General features: G+C 44.7%; 1 protein-coding gene across 8 annotated transcripts in view; it reads right to left on the minus strand.

Annotated features, from left to right (window-relative positions):
* Nucleotides 1–24,665: 24,665 nt before the first annotated feature.
* LOC139267254 (nuclear receptor coactivator 7-like) overlaps nt 24,666–26,843 on the minus strand; it is a 177,021-nt gene continuing 174,843 nt past the window's right edge. For all 8 annotated transcript variants that reach the window (XM_070885284.1, XM_070885282.1, XM_070885283.1 and 5 more), the window contains one exon: nt 24,666–26,501. In XM_070885284.1, coding sequence (XP_070741385.1) covers nt 26,366–26,501 — 136 coding nt within the window. In that variant the 3' untranslated portion in view covers nt 24,666–26,365. The remainder of the gene's footprint in view (nt 26,502–26,843) is intronic.

Raw genomic sequence — 26,843 nt, forward strand, 5'->3', positions numbered from 1 at the left:
GTACCTGCACTCTGGACTCTTATTAAAGGAGCTAAGGTCACAATTGCTCATTGTACACAGTACTCAGTTTCATTCTTTATTAGGAGTGTACCAATTGGCGACGAAGTAACGAACAACTGCGCAAAAATGAAAAGAGCAATCGGTATCCTGGAGAAGTTCTCCCAATCGTCCTCAGAAGAGGACGATTGGGAGACCTTCATGGAGAGACTCGACCAATACTTCGTGGCCAACGAGTTGAAAGGGGATAAGAACGCTACCAAACGAAGGGCGATCTTCCTAACTGTTTGTGGGGCAACAGCCTATGGCCTCATGAAGAATCTCCTGGCCCCAGTAAAATCAACAGAGAAATCCAATTGTGCACGCTGGTCCGGGAGCACCTAAATCATAAGGAAAGTGTTTTGATGGTGAGATATCGGTTCTTCACATGTCAACAATCAGAGGGCCATGAAATGGCGAGCTATGTCGCCGAACTAAGGCGCCTCACAGGACATTGTAAGTTTGAGGGAATCCTAGACCAAATGCTCAGAGACTTTTTTGTACTGGGCATTGGACATGAGACAATCCTTCGCAAACTGTTGACTGTAGAAACTCCGAATCTAAGTAAAGCCATAACGATAGCCCAGGCATTTATGTCCACCAGCGACAACACCAAGCAGATTTTGCAGAGTAAAGAAGTTTCGGCCAGTACTGTGCATAAAGTAACGTCGGTTTTGAGCAGAAATATACAAGGCAGAACGTACACACCGGCTGCTGCGGCCCGAACACAGGTGACTCAGAGTCCGCCATCAATCGTTAATGTGAGGCAGTTAACACCTTGTTGGAGCTGCGGAAGTGATCATCGGCCCCATCAATGCTGCTTCAAGCACTATGCATGCGATGGTTGCAGAACAATGGGACACCTCCAACGAATGTGCAGGAGAGCTGCAAACCCTGCAAACCCTGCAAACTACCATGTTGCAGAGGAAGATCGATCCACTGTGGATTAGGCTGAATTGGAGACTCGTACCAAGGAGGCAGAAGTGTACACATTCACTACGAAATGTCCACCAATAATATTGAAAGTTGAACTGAACGGTATTCCAGTATCTATGGAACTGGACATGGGAGCAAGTCAGTCGATAATGAGTAAAAATGCCTTCAACAGGCTGTGGGGCAAAAAGGCACACAGGCCCAAGCTCAGCCCCATTCACACCAAACTAAGGACTTACACCATGGAACTAATCCCTGTAATTGGCAGTGCAGAAGTCAAAGTCTCCTATGACGGAGCAGTACACGAACTCCCACTGTGGATTGTGCCAGGGGATGACCCCACGTTATTTGGCAGAAGCTGGCTGGGAAAAATCTACTGGAACTGGGACGACATCCGAACGTTTTCATCCGTCGATGACGCCTTATGTGCCCAGGTTCTGAGCAAGTTCCCATCGTTGTTCGAGGCAGGCATTGGAAGCTTCTCGGGGGCGAAAGTGCAGACACATTTCGTTCCCGGTACGCGACCCATCCACCACAAGGCACGGGCGGTACCGTACATGATGCGTGAAAAAGTGGAAATTGAGCTGGACAGGCTGCAATGTGAAGGCATCATCCCACTGGTGGAATTCAACGACTGAGCCAGTCCGATTGTCCCGGTACTTCAGGGTTAGAATTTGTGGGGACTATAAAGTAATGATTAACCGTTTTTCGCTGCAGGACCAGTATCCGCTACCCAAAGCAGACGACCTATTTGCGACCCTGGCTGGAGGGAAGACGTTCACCAAGCTGGACCTGCGCTCAGCTTACATGATGCAGGAGCTGGAGGAGTCTTTGAAAAGCCTCACCTGCATCAACACGCACAAAGGTCTGTTCATCTACAACCGTTTCCTGTTCGGGACTCGGTCGGCCGCGGCTGTCTTCCAGCGGAACATGGAGAGCCTGCTAAAGTTGGTTCCATGCACAGTAGTTTTCCAGGATGACATATTGGTTACAGGTTGGGACACCATGGAGCACTTGAAGAATCTGGAAGAGGTTCATAGTCGGTTGGATCGCGTGGGGCTCAGGTTGAAATGCTCAAAGTGTGCTTTCCTGGCACATGATGTCGAGTTCTTGGGAAGAAGAATCGCAGCATACGGCATCAGACCCGCCGATGCCAAGATGGAGACCATCAAGAACGTGCCGCGACCACGGAAAGTGACGGAGCTGCGGTCGTTCCTGGGACTCCTTAACTATTTCGGTAATTTCCTATCTGTGTTAAACACCCTGCTACAACCCCTACATGCACTACTGCGCAAGGGAGATGACTAGGTATGGGGGAATTTACAAGAGGCTGCCTTTAAGAAAGCCAGAAATCTGTTGTGTTCAAACAAACTGCTTGTCCTGTATAATCCTTGTAAATGATTAGTGCTAGTTGCAATGCGTCATCATAAGGGTGTGTGTTACAACAGGCTAATGAATTGGGGATTTTGCAACCGGTCGCTTATGCGTCCAGGAGTTTGTCCATGGCCGAAAGGGCCTACAGTATGATTGAAAAAGAGGCTCTGGCATGCGTCTACGGGGTGATAAAAATGCACCAGTACTTATCTGGCCTCAAGTTTGCGCTTGAAACTGACCACAAGCCGCTCATATCGCTGTTCTCTGAGAGCAAAGGGATTAATACCAATGCCTCTGCCCGCATCCAAAGAAGAGTGCTCATGCTGTCGGCATACAACTATGTAATCCACCACAGACCGGGCACAGAAAACTGCGCAGATGCTCTCAGTCGGCTACCATTGCCCACCACTGGGGCGGAAATGGCACAGCCAGTGGACTTGCTCATGGTCATGGAGGCATTCGAGAACGAGAAGTCCCCCGTTACGGCCCGTCAGATTAAGACCTGGACCAGCCAGGATCCCTTACTGTCATTGGTAAAAAAACTGTGTCCTCCATGGGAGCTGGTCCGGTGTCCCAGTGGAGATGCAGGAGGTGACTCAGCCGTTCCACAGATGCAAAGACAAGTTGTCCCTGCAGGCGAACTGCCTATTGTGGGGCAATCATGTGGTCTTGCCCAAGAAAGGCAGAGATATGTTCATATATGAACTGCACAGCACCCACCCAGGCATCGTAATGATGAAAGCCAAAGCCAGATCCCATGTGTGGTGGCCCGGCATCGACTCAGATTTAAAGTCATGCATGCACCAGTGCAATACTTGCTCTCAGCTGAGCAATGCACCCAGAGAGGCACCGCTAAGTTTGTGGTCGTGGCCCTCCAAACCGTGGTCGATGATCCACGTAGACTATGCAGGCCCATTCCTAGACAAAATGTTTTTGATTGTCGTGGACACTTACTCAAAATGGATTAAATGTGCAATAATGTCTGTAAACATGTCCACGGCCACTATTGAAAGCCTACGAGCCATGTTTGCCATGCACGGCTTGCCTGATGCCCTAGTCAGCGACAATGGGCCGTGCTTCACCAGTGCTGAATTCAAAGAATTCATGACCCGCAACGGGATCAAACACATCACTTCTGCTCCGTTCAAGCCCGCATCCAACGGCCAAGCAGAACGGGCAGTTCAGACCATCAAGCAAAGCTTGAAACGTGAATCGGAAGGCTCCCTGTAGATCCGGCTGTCCTGAGTGCTGCTCAGCTACAGCACCAGACCCCACTCACTCACCGGGGTTCCCGCAGCCGAGCTGCTCATGAAAAGGACGCTTAAAACAAGGCTCTCTCTTGTCCACCCTGATCTCCATGATCACGTGGAGGGAAAGCGGCATCAACAAAGTGTGTACCATGACCGCACAAATTTGTCATACGATATTGAGATCAATGATCCCGTGTTTGTGCTCAATTATGGACATGATCCCAAATGGCTCGCTGGCACGGTCACAGCCAAAGAGGGGAGTAGGGTGTTTCAGGTCAAATTGGCCAATGGACAAATGTACAGAAAACATTTGGACCATATCAAATTGTGGTTCACCAACAGCTACGAACAACCCGAAGAGGACATCGCCAACTTTGACCCTCCAACATACACACAAGTGGCAACTGACATCATGGTTGACCACGATGCCGAACTCATCATCCCGGCAAGGCCAGCTGCCCAGTGAAGAACTGACCAACCCACCCACATCCGCATTTGTACCGAGACGATCGACAAGGGAGCGTAAAACCCCAGATCGTCTCACCTTGTAAATAAGTGTACTGTTGACTTCACGGGGGAGCGATGTAATGTATTTAACCCTTTGTAACCTGCATGACACCTGACCACCAGAGGGCCCACCTGTTGGAGTCCCAAGTGATCCCAACATCCCATGGGAGCAAGTATATAAGTAGGCCACTCATGAGGTACCTGCACTCTGGAGTCTTATTAAAGGAGCTAAGGTCACACTTGCTTATTGTACACAGTACTCAGTTTCATCCTTTATTAGGAGTGTACCAGGGACGTGTCATCGTTTTGCCTTTTTATGAGACAGTGAGGAGCCAGAGTAAGGGAGGAATGGGATTTGGGGGATGAGTTGGTTGGGAGCAGGAGAACGGAGTCTGAGGCTACGAAGGATTGTAAGACCGTGGGTCAAGACCAGACTTGGAGGGATTGGAATGGTTGGGGCTTGGCTGCAGAGAAATAGAAGTAAGAGCACAGGAATTTATCCTCGGTAGCCCCGCGAATTATAATGCATTAACTGTTCCATGGACCTGTTAGATAACTATGGACTAAACGTCTTTATTTACACAGATATTGAATAAGTTAATGATTCTTATATTATAAAGTTATATAAGCACCCAATAGATCAATAAATATCAAAAATTATGTAAATATCCTGTAGATTAATGATTCCAATATTATAAGTTAGATAAGTAAGTTATAAACGCTATACGATCTAAATACCCAATAAATTCTTATGTCAATATTATAAATACGTAAATATCCAATAGATGTATTATTCCAGATCAGTGCATTAATTTGTGTTACACCTGTTTAGTTCTCAGAACAATGTCCGATTAATTAACCACAACTCATAACATTACAATAACTTAACGTACATTTAGATCCTGTGCTAGCTGTAATGCAGAACAAACCAGCCCCGACATGGTGCATTTCTGATCTTGATGTGTGCATACTATTTTCCACTAGGTGGCGCACTTCAATGTAAAATCTGTTCATCTCTCAAAGGTAAGAGAGACCCCCATCTCTGTTATGTATGGTTTACAGATGGCATTCCCAAGTCTAAACTGTACATACTTAATCAGAAGGGTAAAACGGGATACAACAATTTGCATTTATATAGTGAAAGAAAGAACGAACGAGCGATCGAATGAAAGAAAGCAAAAAAGAAACAGAAAAAAGAAGCATGATAGAAAGAAAAAACAGAAAAAAGAAAGAAGCATCCAACAATTCAGCACCCCCTCAGTACTGCACTGATGTATCATCTTAAATTATGTGCTCAGGTCTCTGGAATAGAACTTGAACCCGTGAACCTCTGACTCAGAGGCAAGAGTGTTATTCACTGAGCCAAGGCTGAAGCTTCATAGAGGTGTAATCAGAAATATATGTACACTGAGCTAATGGAGGAGATATTAGGAGAGGTTGGTTAAAGAGGTGGGTTTTAAGGGATGTCTTAAAGGAAGAAAGGGAGGTAGAGAGGTGTTGTGTATGCAATAACTGTTAGACTGAGTACTGTTTAACTCCAAGAGGTATGACCTTGGCTCTGCTTTATTAAGGCCCAAAGTGACTAATATACAAAATGGCTGGCCTTTTATACTTGGGCTGCACACACGTGCGTGCAGCCCAATGGCCTCCAACGGTGACGTCATCTAGTGGCTAGTGATCCCAAAAGTACATACATGACAATACCCCCCTCTGAGATATTAACACAGTCTTTTACAAATTGAGACGGTCCGGTGTTTCACGCTCCCAGGTTGACCGTCTCAGTTCAACTCCAGCCTTGGGTGAGTGTTCAGAGTCTGTTGTGATTGGTGGCTGGGTCGCTGACCTGGTGGGAGTGGCAATGGCCATGTCAGGGATTGAAAGTCCATTTTCATTGAACATGTCAGTGATTGAAAGTCCCGATTCACTGATGACCACTGAGTCCTCTGATGACTGAGGGTGGGTTGGTTGGTCGTCGATTGTCTCTTCCTCCGACTGTTCCGGTTCGTCTGTGTGCCGCAGCTTTGTCTGATCCATATGTTTCCTGCATGTTTGCCCATTTTTGAGCTTGACAATAAATACTCTGTTGCCCTCCTTGGCCATGTTTACGATCCACTTGGGACCCTAACCATAATTCAGAACATATACAGGATCATTTACAGAAATATCGCGTGACACAGCTGCACGATCATGATACCCTTGCTGACTTTGTCTTCTTTATTCAACATGATTATTCAAGTCAGGGTGTACAAGAGATAGCTTGATCTTAAGACCTCTCTTCATCATTAGTTCAGCAGGCGAGATCCTGGTACGCGTGTGTGGTCTTGTCCTGTAACTCAGCAGTATGCATGACAGGCAGGTCTGCAGTGACCCTTGGGTTACTCGCTTCGTACTCTGCTTTATGATTTGGACAGCACGTTCTGCTTGCCCGTTGGATGCAGGTTTGAAAGGTGCTGATCTTACATATTTGATACCATTGAGTTTCATGAACTCTTGAAACTCCTGACCGGTGAAGCACAATCCGTTGTCGCTAACAACGATGTCAGGCAGACCATGTGTCGCGAACATGACACTGAGATTCTCAATGGTAGCTGTGGCTGTGCTGGATGACATGATTATACACTCTATCCACTTCGAATATGCATCCACCACAATTAAAAGCATCTTCCCCAGGAAGGGATCTGCAAAGTCTATGTGGATGCTGGACCATGGTTTGGACGGCCACGACCACAGACTCAGCAGCGATTCCGCTGGTGCTTTGCTGAGCTGCATGCACGTGTTGCACTGATGCACACATGATTCCAGCTCAGAGTCAATTTTCAGCCACCATACATGAGACCTGGCATGGCTTTCATCATTACAATGCCGGGATGTGTGCTGTGTAGCTCATGTACAAATTTTTCTCTCCCTTTCTTGGGCATAACAGCACGATTGCCCCATATATACAATCCGACTGAATAGACAGTTCGTCTTTGTGATGAATGTAAGGTTTGGTCTCCTCGCTTGGGTATGGCAGACCAATCACCTTTGAGGATGCAACTCTTCACCACCGATAAAATCAGGTCCTGGCTGGTCCAGGTCTTAACTTGTTGAGCCGTGACAGGAGTTCCTTCACTCTGAAAAGCATCCATAACTAGCAATAGGTCTGCCGGTTGTAGCGTTCCAACTCCGGTGTGGGCAATGGCAGACGGCTCAAAGCATCGGCACAATTCTCGGTGCCAGGTCTATGGCGAATGACATAATCGTAAGCGGATAATGTCAGCGCCCACCTCTGAATGCGGGATGAAGCATTGGTATTGATACCTTTGTTTTCAGAGAACAGTGAAATAAGTGGCTTATAATCCATCTCCAGTTCAAACTGAAGACCAAGCAGGTACTGATGCATCTTTTTAACCCCATACACACAGGCTAGTGATTCTTTCTTTACCATGCTGTAGACTCTTTCCGCTTTAGACAAACTTTTTGAAGCATACGCAACTGGTTGAAGTTTACCTGACTCATTAGTTTGTTGGAGTACACAATCAATTCCATATGATGAAGCAACACAGGCCAATACTAAACGTTTACGTGGGTCATAATTTACCAGCAGCTTGTTAGAGCAAAGCAGATTAGTGGCTTTCTCAAAAGCTCTGTCTTGAGACGTACCCCCACACCCAGTTGTCACCTTTTCTTAGCAGCATGTGCAGTGGTTCTAATAAGGTGCTCAATCTATGTGGGAAATTACCGAAGTAGTTGAGTAGACCCAGGAACGAACGCAGCTCCATCACATTCTGCGGCTTGGATGCATTCTTGATGGCCTTGGTTTTTGCCGCCGTGGGCCTGATGCCGTCAGCAGCAATTTTCCTCCCCAGGAATTCGATCTCTGGTGCCATGAAGGCGCACTTCGAACGTTTCAGTCTGAGTCCCACTTTGTCCAGACGATGTCGAACCTCTTCCAGGTTGTTCAGATGTTCCTCGATGTCACGACCTGTGATCAATGTCATCTTGGAACACGACGGTTCGGGGAACGGACTTCAGTAGACTCTCCATGTTCCTCTGAAGTATTGCTGCAGCCGAGCGAATTCCAAAAGGGCACCTGTGATAAATAAACAGTCCTTTATGCGTGTTAATGCACGTAAGTCTCTTCGACGTCTCAACCAGCTTCTGTGTCATGTAGGCCGACGTCAAGTTTAGTTTGGTGAATGACTTCCTCCCAGCTAGCGTTGAAAACAAGTCATCAGCCTTCGGTAACGGGTACTGATCCTGTTTTGAAACTCTGTTGATCGTAGCCTTGTAGTCTCCACTGATTCTGACTGCGCCATCACTTTTCAGCACAGAAACAATGGGGCTGGCCTATTCATTAAATTCAACTGGTGGTATGATCCCTTCACGCTGGAGTCTGTCCAGTTCGATTTTGACCTTCTCCCTCATCATATACAGAACTGCCCGAGCTTTGTGATGGATGGGTCTTGCATCCAAGTCCATGTGGATCTGCACCTTGGCTCCCGTGAAGTTGCTGATGCCTGGTTCGAACAGCGAGGGGAACTTGCTCAGTACTTGGGCACATGTATCTTTCTCCAACGATAATGCCTTGATGTCATTCCAATCGCATCTGATTTTTTCAAGCCAGTTCCTGCCGAACAGCGTTGGGCCATTGCCTGGGAGAACTCATGAACAGCACCGTCATACAACACTTTAATTGTGGCACTGCCAATCAACGTTATGAGTTCTTTGGTGTACATGCGCAACTTGGCATTGACTGGACTCAGCCTAAGCCTCACAGCCTTAGTATCCCACAGCTTGTCGAATGCCCTCTGGCTCATTATTGATTGACTCACACCCGTGTCCAATTCCATCGATACTGCTACCCCATTAAATTTCATGTTGATCATTATCGGTTTGCTTTTAGTTAGGAACGAGTACAGTCCATACACTTCCTCCTCTGGTATCTCGGATTGCGTATCTGGATCCACGCTAGTCTGACCATCATCCTCCACGTGGTGTGTCGCAGCATGCTTGCTTATCTGCGGACACTTGCACTGGAGATGCCCCACTCTTAGACAGCTTTTGCAACTATATTACTTAAATTGGTACTGCTGGTGCCGGTGATCTTCCCCACAACGCCAACACAGAGAAATCGGATGCATTCCCGCTGGCGGACTTTGGCAGCCACAGGTTTCGCGTACGCAGTCGGGTAGGCCCTGCCATGTGCCGCTTTGCTGAACGCTGAATCAGTCATATTGACAGTACTTACTGAGTTTTGATTTTTCTCTGATATCTGCTTTGGACTTCTATCCGTCGTCATGCATGACTGAGTGATCGTGATGGCCCTATTCAAGTCCAACGTCTCCACCGCCAGTAGTTTACGCAGGATCACCTCGTGGTTGATGCCAATTACAAAGATGTCCCGCAGCATGTCTGCCAACACAGCCCTGAGCTAACACGGTCCCGTGAGATGTCTCAGGTCGGCAACGAATTCCGCCGCATTCTGGCTGAGCGAACGTGCGTGTAAAATCTGTATCTTGAGATGATGATGCCTTCGTCTGGCTTAAGTTGGTCCTGTACCAGTGTACACAATTCTTCATATGTCTTCTCTGTTGGACTCACAGGCAGGAGTAGAGTGTTTATCAGACCATAAATGTTTGGACCGCAAACCGTGAGGAACACGGCCCGGTGCCGATCTGCGTCACCGACCTCCTCCATTTTGTTGGTCACGAAGAACTGGCCCAATCTTCTCCTTCAACGAATCACTCCAACAATCCAATTGTGCTCATTTTTGCATGCAAAGGTTCTTGTTGCCTCGTCGGCAAATGTTATGTATGCAATAACTGTTAGACTGAGTAACATAGAAACATAGAAACATAGAAACATAGAAAATAAGTGCAGGAGTAGACCATTCGGCCCTTCGAGACTGCACCACCATTCAATAAGATCATGGCTGATCATTGAACTTCAGTACCCCTTTCCTGCTTTCTCTCCATACCCCTTGATCCCTTTAGCCGTAAGGGATCTAACTCCCTCTTGAATATATCCAATGAACTGGCATCAACAACTCTCTGCGGTAGGGAATTCGACAGGTTAACAACTCTCTGAGTGAAGAAGTTTCTCCTCATCTCAGTCCTAAATGGCCTACCCCTTATCCTAAGACTCTGTCCCCTGGTTCTGGACTTCCCCATTATCGGGAATATTCTGCCCGCATCTAACCTGTCCAGTCCCGTCAGAATCTTATAAGTTTCTATGAGATCCCCTCTCATCCTTCTAAACTCCAGTGTATAAAGGCCCAGTTGATCCAGTTTCTCCTCATATGTCCATCCCGCCATCCCGGGAATCAGTCTGGTGAACCTTCGCTGCACTCTCTCAATAGCAAGAACGTCCTTCCTCAGATTAGGAGACCAAAACTGAACACAATATTCCAAGTGAGGCCTCACCAAGGCCCTGTACAACTGCAGTTTGACCTCCCTGCTCCTATACTCAAATCCCCTGGCTATGAAGGCCAACATACCATTTGCCTTCTTCACTGCCTGCTGTACCTGCATGCCAACTTTCAATGACTGATGAACCATGACACCCAAGTCTCGTTGCACCTCCCCCTTTCCTAATCTGCCACCATTCAGATAATATTCTGTCTTCGTTTTTTTACCACCAAAGTGGATAACCTCACATTTATCTACATTATACTGCATCTGCCATGCATTTGCTCACTCACCTAACCTGTCCAAGTCACCCTGCAGCCTCTTAGCGTCCTCCTCACAGCTCACACCGCCACCCAGTTTAGTGTCATCTGCAAACTTGGAGATATTATACTCAATTCCTTCTTCTAAATCATTAATGTATATTGTAAAGAGCTGGGATCTCAGCACTGAGTCCTGTGGCACCCCACTAGTCACTGCCTGCCATTCTGAAAAGGACCCGTTTATCCCGACTCTCTGCTTCCTGTCTGCCAACCAGTTCTCTATCCATGTCAATACATTACCCCCAATACCATGTGCTTTGATTTTGCACATCAACCTCTTGTGTGGGATCTTGTCAGAAGCCTTTTGAAAGACCAAATACACCACATCCACTCGTTCACCCTTGTCCATTCTACTCGTTACATCCTCAAAAAATTCCAGAAGATTTGTCAAGCATGATTTCCCTTTCATAAATCCATGCTGACTTGGACCGATCCTGTCACTGCTTTCCAAATGCGCTGTTATTTCATTTTTAATAATTGATTCCAACATTTTCCCCACTACTGATGTCAGGCTAACCAGTCTATAATTACCCATTTTCTCTCTCCCTCCTTTTTTAAATGGTGGTGTTACATTTGCTATCCTCCAGTTCACAGGAACTGATCCAGAGTTGATAGACTGTTGGAAAATGATCACAACTGCGTCCACTATTTCTATGGCCACTTACTTAAGTACTCTGGGATGCAGACTATCAGGTCCCAGGGATTTATCGGCCTTCAATCCCATCAATTTCCCTAACACAATTTCCCACGTTATAAGGATATCCTTCAGTTCCTCTTTCTCACTAGACCCTCGGTCCCCTAGTATTTCTGGAAGGTTATTTGTGTCTACCTTCGTGAAAACAGAACCAAAGTATTTGTTTAACTGGTCTGCCATTTCTTTGTTCCCCATTATAAGTTCACCTGAATCTGACTGCAAGGGACCTACATTTGTTTTCACTAATCTTTTTCTCTTCACATATATACAGAAGCTTTTGCAGTCAGTTTTTATGTTCCCTGCAAGCTTCCTCTCATACTCTAGTTTCCCCCTCCTAATTAAACCTATTGTCCTCCTCTGCTGTATTACAAAATTCTCCCAGTCCTCAGGTCTGCTGCTTTTTCTGGCCAATTTGTATGCCTCTTCCTTTGATTTAACACTATCCTTAATTTCCCTTGTTAGCCACAGTTGAGCCACTTTCCCCGTTTTATTTTTACTCCAGTAATGTTTAACTCCCAGAGGTACGACCTTGGCTCTGCTCTATTAAGGCCCAAAGTAACTAATATACAAACTGGCTGGCCTTTTATATTTGGGCTGCACACACATGCGTGCAGCCCAATGGCCTCCAACAGTAACGCCATCTAGTGGCTAGTGATCCCAAAAGTACATACATGACAAGAGGTGAAAGGAATTCCAAAGTATGGAGCCTAGACAGCTGATGTCATGGTTACCAATGATAGGGCGAAAGGAGGGAGGGATGCAGAATTCTCCACTGTCGGGGAATAGAGAGTTGGAGGTTTTAGAGCTGAGGGAGGTATTATAGATCGGAATGGTCTAAAGTGCAAGAAGATAAACATATAAAAATGCCTTGTGTTTATATAGCACCTTTCTTGGCATTAGAGCATCCCAAAGTGCTTTACAGCCAATGAAGTACTCTTGTGGTGTAGTCACTGTTGTAAGGAAGGAAAACATGGCAGCCAATTTGTACACAGCAAGCTCCCACAAACAACAATGAGATAATAACCAGATAATCTGCTCTCGTTAAGGGATAAATATTGGCAAGGACACCCTAGTCGTCTTCAAGAATAGTGCCATGGGATCTTTTATATCCACCTGACACCTAACAGCAGACAGGGCCTCCTTTTACCATCTCATCCTGAAGATAGTACTTTTGGCAGTGCTGTACCCCCTCAGTATTGCACTGAAGTGCTAGCCAGAATTTTATACTAACATCTCTGGAATAGGATTTAAACTCACATCCTCTGACTCAGCAGCAAGAGTGCTACCACTGAGCCAAGGCTGCCACCTGAATATGGGCTCTGAATTTCCACATGGTGATTTGCACTGCACTTGCATCAGTGTAAGATGAGTTGCGCTCGCTTATAATCTGCAGTGCTGTTTGCACCAGAATTTTGTGGGTTAGCTGATATGCATATCCATTGAAGGATTCATCGGCTTGTTCAGGGATTTTTGGAAGTTAGAATGAATATTTGAAAATGCTCATTTTGGCTGAAGAATGCTGCAGCAGACTGGGAGCAGATACGTAGCAAAGTGTATGGCTCACTGAGTCACTCTCTTGACTGGATGTCTCATGAGTGTTCTTCTGCCACATTTTACGAATGTTTACCACTGGAGGCAGGCAGAGAAGAGACAAAGGTATAGCATAGAGGCATAAGAGAAGAGCCCACAATTTCAGTGAGTCAGGCCTTCAAATATTCTTCAAAGAAATAGAGAAGATACAGAATGTTGTTTTCCATGAGACTCCAAACAATGTTTCTTGTGCCATATGGAGGAAGGTGGCACTGATGGTAACGCTCTCACTCCCAGGACTGCAGACCAGTACTGCAAAAAGTTCAATAATTTGAACAGGGCAGGGCAGGCAATGTAACACACCAGCCCCTCTCCCTTTTCATCCCTGGAAACCCTGGGCACCAGTGCACTCCTCATCTCAGAAAATTAACAGCTGCATAAATAACCCTTCACACTGGTTTAGGGTGGCATTAACGTGTTCCCCAATCTCCCCGAACAGCCATTACTTCCATGCACAACACTGAACCTCCTTTCTCCACTTTAACAGGGTAATACCAGCACAGCTCTTACTTCAATTTATCCCATCCCTCCTGGCAGACACGCTTCTATTCTTCACCATCACCTAATTCACTGAATCTTATTGCAGGACAAACAAGATATAGAGATTAAAATGAAACAGAAAAAGGAGGCTTATGATAAATGTTTGGTTCATAAGAGAATCAAGCTGAATCCAAAAAGTACAGTGGAGAACTGCAAAAGGGAATATGAGGGATAAAAAGAGCACATGAGAACAGATCAATAGCTAACATAAAAGGGAACCCTAAAGTCTGTTATAAACATATAAATACAAAAAGGGTAGTCAAAGAAAGGGTGAGGCCAATTAGGGAACAAAAGAGAGATTTTCTAGTGGGGGCAAAGGGCATAGCTGAGGTACTAAATGAATACATCGCAACTGTCTTCACTAAAGAAGAGGATTCTGCTCATGTCACAGTAAAGGAGGAGGTAGTAGAGACATTGGAGAGGGTAAAAAAAGATAAAGAGGAGGTACTTAAAAGGTCGGCAGGGCTCAATATAGAAAAGTCACTTGATGGCATGTATCCGAAGTTGCTGAGAGGACTGGAAGATTGCAAATATTACACCCCTGTTCAAAAAGGGAGGAAGAAGGATAAACCAGGCAATTACAGGTCAGTGAGTCTAATACGGTGGTCACAGTCAACAAGCTCCCCGCTGGAGTGGAACTAAACTAATGAACCAGTGGGAAGCTGTTTACCCTTCGCTGCCTCCAGGCCAGGTCCAAGACCACCCCAACCTCTATCGTCGAGCTGCAGTACGCGGACGACGCCTGAGTCTGTGCACATTCAGAGGCTGAACTCCAGGATGTAGTTGACATATTTACTGAGGCATACGAAAGCATGGGCCTTACGCTATACATCCGTAAGACAAAGGTCCTCCACCAGCCTGTCCTCGCCGCACAGCACTGCCCCTCAGTCATCAAGATCCACGGCGCGGCCCTGGACAACATGGACCATTTCCCATATCTCGGGAGCCTCTTATCAACAAAAGCAGACATGGATGCGGAGATTCAACACCGCCTCCAGTGCGCCAGTGCAGCCTTCGGCCACCTGAGGAAAAGAGTGTTCGAAGATCAGGCCCTCAAATTTACCACCAGGCTCACGGTCTACAGGGTTTAGTAATACCTGCCCTCCTGTATGCCTCAGAGGCATGGACCATGTACAGTAGACACCTCAAGTCACTGGAGAAATACCATCAACGATGCCTTCGCAAGATCCTACAAATCCCCTGGGAGGACAGACACACCAACATTAGCGCCCTCGACCAGGTCAACATCCCCAGCATTGAAGCACTGACCACACTCGATCAGCTCCGCTGGGCAGGCCACATTGTCCACATGCCAGACACGAGACTCCCAAAGCGAGCGCTCTACTCGAAACTCCTTCATGGCAAACGAGCCAAGGGTGGACAGAGGGAATGTTACAAAGACACCCTGAAAGCCTCCCTGATAAAGTGTGGCATCCCCACCGACACCTGGGAGTCCCAGGCCAAAGACCGCCCTGAGTGGAGGAAGTGCATCTGGGAGGGCGCTGAGTGCCTCGAGTCACATCGAGTGCATGTAGAAAACAAGTGCAGGCAGCGGAAAGAGCGTGCGGCAAACCAGTCCCACCCTCCCTTACCCTCAACGACTGTCTGTCCCACCTGTGACAGGGACTGTGGTTCTCGTATTGGACTGTTCAGCCACCTAAGGACTCATTCTAAGAGTGGATGCAAGTCTTCCTTGATTCTAAGGGACTGCCTATGATGATAATGAAGTGGGGAAACTTTTAGAGACATTATTCCGGGGCAAAATTAATTGGCACTGGGAAAAATATGAGCTAATAAATGAAAGCCAACACAGATTTGTGAAAAGAGTTTTACTAACTTGATTGAGTTCTTTGATGAAGCAATGGAGAGGGTTGATGAGAGTGGTGTGGTTGATGTTATGTGTCTGGACTTTCAAAAGGCGTTTGATTAAGTACCACATAATAGACTTGTTAGCAAAATTAAAACCATGGGATTAAAGGGGCAGTGGTTGCATGGGTAAAATATTGGCTAAGGGACAGAAAGCAGAGAATATTGGTGAACGGTTATTTTTTAGACTGACGGGAAGTGTGCAGTGGTGTCCCCTGATGGCCAGTTTAGGATCACTGCTCTTTTTGATATACAGGTGCAGCGCCTAAAATCTGGAACCCTCGGGACCAAGGCCATCCCGGATTCTGGGCTTTTCCGGACTTGTGATTTGCTTTCTGACGTTGTGAATCGGGAAACATCTGAGCTGTTCGGGTCGTCCAGCTCCGCCGAGGAGGTCGGCAGGCGGGTCGGTGAGGAGGCTCCGAGGTAAGGGCAGCGGTGGTGAGGTGAGCGAGGCGAGGTGAGCAGCGGCGAGGCAAGGCCCGAGGTCAGGCAATGGCGGGGCCCTGAAGTCGGCAGGGTCGGCGGGTCCGGATTCTGGAACATTTTACAGATTCCAGACAACCCTGCCACTGATCGTCCAGGAGTCCGGATCCCGGAGCATTCTGATTCCGAAACTCCGGATCTCGACGCTGCACTTGTATATTAATCATCTGGACTTGAGTATATAGAGCATAATTTCAAAGTTTGCAGATGACATGAAACTCGGAAATGTTGTAAACAATGAGGATAGTAATAGATTTCAGGAGGACATAAATGGAGAGGTGAAATGGGCAGATACATGGCAGTGAACTGTGAAGTGATTCATTTTGGTAGGAAGAATGAGGAGAGGAAATATAAACAAAATGGTACAATTTTAAAGGGGCTTCAGGAACAGAGAGACCTGGTGGTGTATATACACAAGTCTTAAGGTGGCAGGACAAGTTGAGAAGGCTTTTAAAAAGGCAGATGGAATCCTTGGCTTTATAAATAAGGACATAGGGGCCAAAATGATCCCTTCCCTTAGGGTCTGTTATGCTGTGGAGTGGAATGGCTGCCGTGGGATAGTCACCATTTTGAAAATTCCGCTCCTGCGGTATGCCGGCCGTGACCCGCTCACCTCACTACCTCTCCGCTACTGCCTATGTGCATCATCAGAGCGCGCACCGCCGATGTGCTCCCCCGAACACCAAATTCTGCGCAGAAAATCTTGCTCCCGCTGCTCGGTGCCACCAACAACTTTTTCTGCCAGTGCAGTGTGCTTGGAGTGCTTGTAAAATGGCGGCGCAGCTGCCATTAAAGGGGAGGACCTAATGCCGCGGCCACCATCTTAATTTTTTTTTGGCGGCCGACTGCCAGGTCTGGCCGACAATTTTGCCTCTGGGTTCGGCCGGGCTCTCTTGGGTGCCAGGCCGCTGGCCCAGCCAAAACCCTCCCTGGTGGTCTAGTGGACCTAACTTAAAGAATCGCAGCGGCCCGCCACTCTAAGTGAAGAGGAGAGACGAGGTGACGTGCCAGCGCGATGATGTGACAGCAGCGGACAATCCGCCCACTGCCCACTTCCGCCCCTCGAGTGTGCAAATTTCTGCTCTCCACCGCACTTCCACCCCCATTATGACTGACTTCCGAGCCATTGGAAAAAAAAGCCAAAGAGCAGAATTTCACTCAAGAGGCCACTGCATCCAGCGCGCCGGTAAAAACAGCAGGGTAGGTGCGCGTTTCCGGCGGTGGGTAATTTCGGCCCCATAGAGTACAAAATCAAGGTTATGCTAAACCTTTGTAAAACTTTGGTTAAGCCCCAGCTGGAGTATTGTGTCCAATTCTGGGGGGGCACCATATTTTAGGAAGGATATCAGGCCTTAGATAGGGTACAGATTTACTAGAATGGTACCAGGGATGAAAGACACCCGTTACATTGAGAGATTAGAGAAGTTGTTCTCCTTAGAGCAGAGAATGTTAAGGGGAGATTTGATAGAGGTGTTCAAAATCATGAAGGGTTTTGATAGTGTAAAGGAGAAACTGTTTATAGTAGCAGAAGGGTCGGTAACCAGAGGACTCAAATTTAACTTAATTGGTAAAAGAACCAGAGGTGACATGAGAATTTTTTTTACACAAGTTGTGACTTGGAATGCACTGGCTGAAATAGTGGTGGAAGCAGATTGAATAATAATTTTCAAAAGGGAATTGGATGAATACTTGAAGTGGAAAAATGTGCAGGGTTATGGGGAAAGGACAGGGGAGTGGGATTAATCGGACAGTTCTTTCAAAGAGCCGGCGCAGGCACGAAGGGCCAAATGGTCTTCTTCGATGCTGTATTCTATGATTCTATGAAATTGGCAAATAATGGCCAGGAGAGGCAGAACACAAGAGTGGGAATTCCTGACTTTAAAGAACTCATCCACTCTGAGGAGCAGGCCATGGTGCTGATGGGGAGGTACGCTGCCCTGGCTGTTGAAGGTGGCGAGGACAGGGGCATAGTCCCAGCACCAGATTAGTGATTGCACAGTTTCCACCCACTTCTGTTTCCTTAATCTTAAGGGGGCAATGCTATTTAAAAATTAATTCTTGGGATGCAGATATCGCTGGCAAGACCGGCATTTATAGCGCATCCCTAATTGCCCTTGAGAATGCAACAGTGAGCCTTCTTTTTGAAATGCTGTGGTCCATATGGTGAAGGTGTTCCCACATGCTGTTAGGTAGGGAAAAGGGTAGAAACTAACCTATTCTTAGCTTCTACCCTCCTTTCCTGCGGTACCACCAGAGAAACAGGGGAGAAGGAAGAGAAGACCGATGATGATGAGACACGGAATGTTTTCCTCGTTGGCTATGAAGATATTAGATGACATCAGAAGGCATTCAAATCATTTCAGTATATTTTAAAATAAATACATTTTATTTTATAGGATGGTTCTATTCAATTTTAGGCTCATTTTGTGGTGGTTGTCAATTCAGTGCAAACAGTGAGTCATTTGCAATGTTGTCAATATTGCCTATTAACTACAATTACTGTACATTATTTATTTATTTGGAAATAATTTGCAGTTGCTCATGAGAAATTCTAGTCAATATATAACAGAACAGAATTTTGAAATTCAACAAAGTATTTTAACGATATTAAATGTTTCATAGAATAATGGAATTTGGCCTATTGTGCCTGTGCTGGCTCTTTGAAAGAATGATCTAATTCGTCCTGCTCCCCTGCTCTTTCCCAATGGCCCTGCACATTTTTCCCTTCAAGTATTTATCCAATTCCCTTTTCAAAGTTGCTATTGAATCTACTTCTACCATCCTTTTAAACAATGCATTCCAGATCATAACTCGGTGTAAAAATGTTTTTCCTCATGTTGCCTCTAGTTCTTTTACCAATTACCTTAAATCTGTGTCAACAACTTGTATTTATATACCACCTTTAACGCAGTCAAATGTCCAAAGGTGCTTTGCAGGAGAGTTATCAAACAAAATTTGACACCGAGTCACATAAAGAGACATTAGGACAGCTGAGAGGTAGGTCTTAAAGGAGGAAAGAGAGGCAGAGAGCTTTAGGGAGGGAATTCCAGAGCTTTAGGTCCTCAGCAGCCAATGGTGGAGTGATTAAAATCGGAGATGCGCAAGAAGCCAGAATAGGAGAGGACAGATATCTCAGAGGGATGTAAGACTAGAGGAGGTTACAGAGATAGAGAGGGGTGAGGCCATGGAGGGATTTGAAAACAAGGATGAGAATTTTAAAATTAAGGCATTGCCAATGTAGGTCAGCGAGCACAGGGGTGATTGGTGAATGAGACTGAGCTAACTGCGAGTTAGCATACAGGTAGCAGAGTTTTGGATGAGCTTAGGTTTATGGAGGGTGGAAGATGGGAGTCTGAACAGGAGTGCATTGGAAATAATCAAATCTAGAGGTAACAGATCTTTTGATGACCTTCAGCTGCTGAAGCCCTAAGTTTTGGAATTCCCTTTCTAAAGCTTGCCGCCTCTCTTTACTCCTTTAAGACGCTTCTTAAAACCTACCTCTTTGACCAAGCTGTTGGCCATCTGTCCTAATATCCCCTTATGTGGCTTGGTTCTGTTTGATAATGCTCCTGTGAAGCGTCTTGGAATGTTTTACTATGTTAAAGGCACTATATAAATGCAAGTGTTGTTTACCCTTTAACCCAGTAAGTTTTCAGTTATTCTTTTAGGTATGGCAAATTATTAATTGTGCGCTGTGAACAATGTTTGAAAATATAACGACCCTGATTGTCCACCTCAGCAGAATTAAGACACATCTCATGTTGTGGGTCCCCACTTCCAGAGATGTCCCCTGACCTCAGCAATCATCGTCCTCGTATCATTTACATATATTTGGCAGTTTTCATGAGCGCGAGTGCAGATTTCCTGCAGTGTAGCATTGCAGGCAGCATCCTAGTTGCAGGTAAATGTTCAATTTTTTAAAAATTCAAATTTATCATTATTGCCAATGCAAATGATTGCATAGGCTTTCTGAATTTAAAAATTAAATGCCATGTCTGCCACCGCATCAACATTGGATGCCAATAACAAACAAGCGATCCTGCTGTCCACCATCGCTATGACTTAACTGATGTCGGATGATATATCTCTTTCATTTGTGTATCATTGCAATACATCTACCCATATATGAGCAGACCTAATGAAGATCACCGGTGAAAAATCCAAAGGGTGGGGTCGTGAGGAGGTGGTGAAGCAGTTTCCTATCCACCCAGGAGTTGAGAGCAGGCTGAAGATCCCAGCCCACATAACCTGACAATTATAGGTGGCTTTCTACGATACTGTAACAAAATTGCAATCGCTAGTTTTTTCATCAGACCTTCGGTGTGTAATCCACTCTTCATTTATGCAGAGACGCTACAAATATTGTATTATGATTCTACTGCAACATCACTGACAAAAAATGTACTTTTTGCCTTTATTACATTTTTGATTGGAATTCATTATGGCTAGTAACATAGGTGCAGGAGTAGGCCATTCGGCTCTTCGAGCCTGCACCGCCATTCAATAAGATCATGGCTGATCATTCCCTCAGTACCCCTTTCCTGCTTTCTCTTCATACCCCTTGATCCCCTTAGCCGTAAGGGCCATATCTAACTCCCTCTTGGATGTATCCAATAAACTGGCATCAACAACTCTCTGCGGCAGGGAATTCCACAGGTTAACAACTCTCTGAGTGAAGAAGTTTCTCCTCATCTCAGTCCTAAATGGCCTACCCCTTATCCTAAGATTGTGTCCCCTGGTTCTGGACTTCCCCAACATCGGGAACATTCTTCCCGCATCTAACCTGTCCAGTTCCGTCAGAATCTTATATGTTTCTATGCAATCCCCTTTCATCCTTCTAAACTCCAGTGAATAAAAGCCCAGTTGATCCAGTCTCTCCTCATATGACAGTCCAGCCATCCCTGGAATTAGTCTGGTGAACCTTTGCTGCACTCCCTCAATAGCAAGAACATCCTTCCTCAGATTAGGAGACCAAAACTGAACACAATATTCCAGGTGAGGCCTCACTAAGGCCCTGTACAACTGCAATAAGACCTCCCTGCTCCTATACTCAAATCCCCTAGCTATGAAGGCCAACATACCATTTGCCTTCTTAACCGCCTGCTGTACCTGCATGCCAACCTTCAATGACTGATGAACCATGACACCCAGGTCTCGTTGCACCTCCCCTTTTCCTAATCTGTCACCATTCAGATATTCTGCCCTCGTGCTTTTGCCCCCAAAATGGATAACCTCACATTTATCCCCTTTATACTGCACCTGCTATGCATTTGCCCACTCACCTAACCTGTTCAATTCACCCTGCAGCCTCTTAGCGTCCCGCTCACAGCTCACACCGCCACCCAGTTTAGTGTTATTTGCAAACTTGGAGATATTACACTCAATTCCTTCATCCAAATCGTTAATGTATATTGTAAAGAGCTGGGGTCCCAGCACTGAGCATTGCGCACTCCACTAGTCACTGCCTGCTATTCTGAAAAGGACCCGTTTATCCCGATTCTCTGCTTCCTGTCTGCCAACCAGTTCTCTATCCATGTCAGTACATTACCCCCAATACCATGTGGATTGATTTTGCACACCAATCTCTTGTGCGGGACCTTGTCAAAAGCCTTTTGAAAGTCCAAATACACCACATCCATTGGTTCTCCCTTGTCCACTCTGCTAGTTACATCCTCAAAAAATTCCAGAAGATTCGTCAAGCATGATTTTCCTTTCATAAAGCCATGCTGACTTGGACCGATCCTGTCACTGCTTTCCAACATTTTCCTCACTACTGATGTCAGGCTAACCGGTCTATAATTACCCGTTTTCTCTCTCCCTCCTTTTTTAAAAAGTGGTGTTACATTAGCTACCCTCCAGTCCATAGGAACAGATCCAGAGTCAATAGACTGTTGGAAAATGATCACCAATGCATCCACTATTTCTAGGGCCACTTCCTTAAGTACTCTGGGATGCAGACTATCAGGCCCCGGGGATTTATCGGCCTTCAATCCCATCAATTTCCCTAACACAATTTCCCGCCTAATAAGGATATCCTTCAGTTCCTCCTTCTCACTAGACCCACTGTCCCTTAGTACATTCGGAAGGTTATTTGTGTCTTCCTTCGTGAAGACAGAACCGAAGTATTTGTTCAATTGGTCTGCCATTTCTTTGTTCCCCATTATAAATTCACATGAATCCGACTGCAAGGGACCTACATTTGTCTTCACTAATCTTTTGCTCTTCACATATTTATAGAAGCTTTTGCAGCCAGTTTTTCTGGTCCCTGCAAGCTTCCTCTCGTATTCTATTTTCCCCCTCTTAATTAAACCCTTAGTCCTCCTCTGTTGATTTCTAAATTTCTCCCAGTCCTCAGGTTTATTACTTTTTCTAGCCAATTTATATGCCTCTTCCTTGGTTTTAACAGTATCCTTAATTTCCCTTGTTAGCCACCTTCCCCGTTTTATTTTTACTCCAGACAGGGATGTACAATTGCTGAAGTTGATCCATGTGATCTTTAAATGTTTGCCATTGCTTGTCCACCGTCAACCCTTTAAGTATCCTTTGCCAGTCTATTCTAACCAATTCACACCTCATGCCATCAAAGTTACCTTTCCTTAAGTTCAGGACCCTAGTTTCCAAATTAACGGCGTCACTCTCCATCTTAATAAAGAATTCTACCAGATTATGGTTACTCTTCCCCAAGGGGCCTCGCACAACAAGATTGCTAATTAGTCCCTTCTCATTACACATCACGCAGTCTAGGATGGCCAGCTCTCTTGTCGGTTCCTCGACATATTGGTCTAGAAAACCACCCCTAATACACTCCTGGATATCCTCTTCCACTGCATTGCTACCAGTTTGGTTAGCCCAATCAATATGTAAATTAAAGTCACCCATGATAACTGCTATACCTTTATTGCACACATCCCTTATTTCTTGTTTGATGCTGTCCCTAACCTCACTACTACTGTTTGGTGGTCTGTACACAACTCCCACTAGCATTTTCTGCCCTTTGGTATTCCGCAGCTCCACCCATACCGATTCCACATCATCCAGGCTAATGTCCCTCCTTATTATTGCATTAATTTCCTCTTTAACCAGCAACGCCACCCCGCCTCCTTTTCCTCTCTGCCTATCCTTCCTAAAGGATAAGGGGTAAGCCATTTAGGACCGAGATGAGGAGAAACTTCTTCACCCAGAGAGTGGTGAACCTGTGGAATTCTCTACCACAGAAAGTAGTTGAGGCCAATTCACTAAATATATTCAAAAGGGAGTTAGATGAAGTCCTTACTATTCGGGGAATCAAGGGGTATGGCGAGAAAGCAGGAAGGGGGTACTGAAGTTTCATGTTCAGCCATGAACTCATTGAATGGCGGTGCAGGCTAGAAGGGCTGAATGGCCTGCTCCTGCACCTATTTTCTATGTTTCTAAATGTTGAATACCCCTGGATGTTGAGTACCCAGTCTTGATCACCCTGGAGCCATGTCTCCGTGATGCCAATTACATCATATTCGTTAACTGCTGTCCACCTTATTGCGAATACTCTTCGCATTGAGGAACAGAGCCTTAAGGCTTGTCTTTTTAACACACTTTGCCCCTGAAGAATTTTGCTGTAATGTGGCCCTTTTTGTTTTTTGTCTTGGATTTCTCTGCCCTCCACTTTTACTATTCTTCTTTCTATCTTTTGCTTCTGCCTCCATTTTATTTCCCTCTGTCTCCCTGCATAGGTTCCCATCCCCCTGCCATGTTAGTTTAACTCCTCCCCAACAGCACTAGCAAACACTCTCCCTAGGACATTGGTTCCAGTCCTACCCAGGTGCAGACCGTCCGGTTTGTACTGGTCCCCCAGTATCAGCAAGTTAAATTCCCACAGGCACATATTATTTCTCAACAGACCCCAGGTAGGCTAGCTGTAAAGCTTCAAAGGCACAAGTTTCTAAGAAAACAAGAGTGGAATGTCCAAGGTGTGAATTGTGAAAATGGCCAGAGCCATTGCATTCATCCTTGCCATTATGCAAAATTGGCTCTTTGTTCAACATTGATAAGAGAAATGAAGCTTTCTGATCATATATAACTTAAAAACTAGGATTATATTTCTGTTTATGTTACTAGGGCAGCCACCATCAGTTTTTTAGTCAGCAGTCAGAGAAGAGCTGTATGTTTTAAGTTCTGTGCCAACCAGAAGAGCTGGGTCAGTTCTGAGATTGTGAAATGTTCAATAGCACAAGAGAGTTTATGTTTTAACTCAATGATTAGAGAGAAAGTGTGCAGTGTCTTTAGTATTTTATGTATCAGAGAGAGTGATGTACGATTAAGTGTTTTATATTGTATACTATTCATTCATCAGTCTTGTGAAAATAAAAGCCCTTGATGGTCTCAGTCTGGTAAGAGTTTACATTAACCTCTACAAAAAGTGGACTTAATCAAGTGGCAGCACGTAGTTCATTGAAGTCACTTATGTGCAGAGTTACGGGTTCTGTTAGAAACCCTGGGTCTTGTTATTGTTTGCCCAGATATTCAGAAGGCTAAAGCAATCTCTGATTATATGGGATGTGAGGTCCGCATACAGGAGTGGCTGGTTGAACTAGACAAAATATCAGTCATAAAATCCCCAAAATATGGCTCTCGTTGGGTTGCAATGTCACTCATTGAAAACTACCTCCTAGTTACAATTTTGGAAGGACAAAGACAAATATAGTTTTTACAAGATAGCACTTTTTAATCGATGTCTGAGTTTACACTCAATAAATGGATATCAGTTTCTTTCCTCCCAATATAAAATATCCATTCTATGATGCTTTTAAGTACACCGATTTATTGGATTTACTGCAACAGTGTTACAGTATATATGTTCTTAATAACATTCACATACAGAATTCAGATACAGTTTTGATTGCTCTGATAACACTACTGGTATAGTGTATTAAATACAATATGATTTGTAAGCTATTGTTTAACATATCAAATGCTAAACTTAAAAAAAACTAAACTGGTGAAACATTTAGTGCTCTGTTCAGATATTCTTAAACAGCACAAATATGCGAAAGCATTGGCGCAAACTTGTGACTTTAACTTAAATAGTATTGAAATGTTCTTTAGTTCTTGTTCCTGACTTTTGGTGATCAAAGTACAAATGGCACCTTATGGAGGCAGCATTATTAGTTTACTATCAATGTTTCAACTATCTGCTCCAGAAGAAAAAAAATCAAACCTACATAACATACATCTTGAGTATTTTAAGCTTTCTTAAAAAGTTTAATGTTGTTCCTTAAAAATCTGTTCACCCACTTCATATCAAAATAAACCAGAAATCTAAACTTTCTTTTGGAGTTATACTTTGTTGCACAAAATGCACTTTAATTGATTAAAATGAAGGGAGAATGATGTATGTGTAGACTTGATTCTTTACAATTCGAGCTGGATATGGTGCCAAAAAACACTATTTCTTTCAAAGTGCTATGATATTCCTTGTGTGCATTTAACAATTCCCTTTATACCCTTAAGACACTGGAATGTTCAAATGAATGCAAAAATACATACACAAGAAACAAGTATTTTACATAATCATTTTGCTAACTGTAAACAAAGATTTGAAATAGCGTTCAGTGCCTGCACCGATATAAAACCAACCCTAAACACAGGGTATAAAACATTTAATGTAACCAAAAACAAATATAAAAGTTACATTAAATTAAAGTACTGTACTATAATATATAAATGATCCTGGCATAATTACAACTGTTTTTTTTCCAGGATTGTCACTTTTTCAATAAATTTACTTCCACTTACTGGAAAACAAACATTTCTAGAGAATATTAAACATTCCAAGTCAGGACTTTAAGCAACGTGATAAAACAATTTAAAAAAAAGATTAGGCTAGCATACTAGTATTGAACAATGTGCCTTCAGCATGCATTATGTTGTCATAAAATGCTTTTATATTAAATATCCCCTTAAATTTAAAAGCACTGCCTTGCACCATGGCTTTGGCCGTACGAGCAGTTTATAGCCAGCCACTCTTTGGCTAGCACACAGCATTTGGAAGTAACTACATCGGTCATGACAAAATTTTCTTTTGCTCTCCCTTCATACCAAAAAACATCTGTCAAATAGATTTCACCGACTCAACTGGTTTCCTTTAGTACGTGATGAGATGCTGATGTAAGGGTCCTAAGCAAGTTGACAGAATGCAAAGCTATCATTGCCTTTCTGGAAAGCTCTGCCCTGTAAGCTCCTTTGTACTTCAGCTTTAGAAACGTAGCTTAGGCATTCAGAAACATGCTCCTTTACAGTATGTTATGAGCACAGGATACAATATAAGGCAGCTAGCAGTGGAATCCTATCATCCAACGGACTGAATAGCAGAACCAAGGTGGACTGATAAAAGATCACGCAAATTTATACAAAAGTCCACACTTCAAGATCTTGCACAATGAAGTCTTCTTTTTTGGACAGTGTTTCATTGTTAAATGTACTGCATGGGTTGCTTCGTCCATGATATAAATCTGCGTCTAGCCACAAGCCAAAATGGCCACTGAAATACAACATTTTGAGATTGTTAGATAATTAGTTAGATAACATAAATTAGTCACCAACAAATTCAGTATTGATTGTGTCTGTGTGTTTATCACATTTATTATACTTAATTTTGAACCAAAGCTACTATAGGACATAAAAGTCCATTGGAACCAGGAGGCACTGTTCTTGCATTTCTGCGACCTGGGTACAAATGCAGGCTAGATATCGATGAAAGTCTTTCCTCTTTTGCAGGCGCAAATGTCCTAAGTGGGTCAGGCCATTTTCAACATAGTTCCCAGTAAAGTCCACAGTAAAGAAAAAAATCCACAATTTTCTGCCTAATGAACCTTTGTGGTAA

This window comes from Pristiophorus japonicus, chromosome 7 (genome assembly GCF_044704955.1).
Source record: "Pristiophorus japonicus isolate sPriJap1 chromosome 7, sPriJap1.hap1, whole genome shotgun sequence".
Lineage (NCBI taxonomy): Eukaryota > Metazoa > Chordata > Chondrichthyes > Pristiophoridae > Pristiophorus > Pristiophorus japonicus.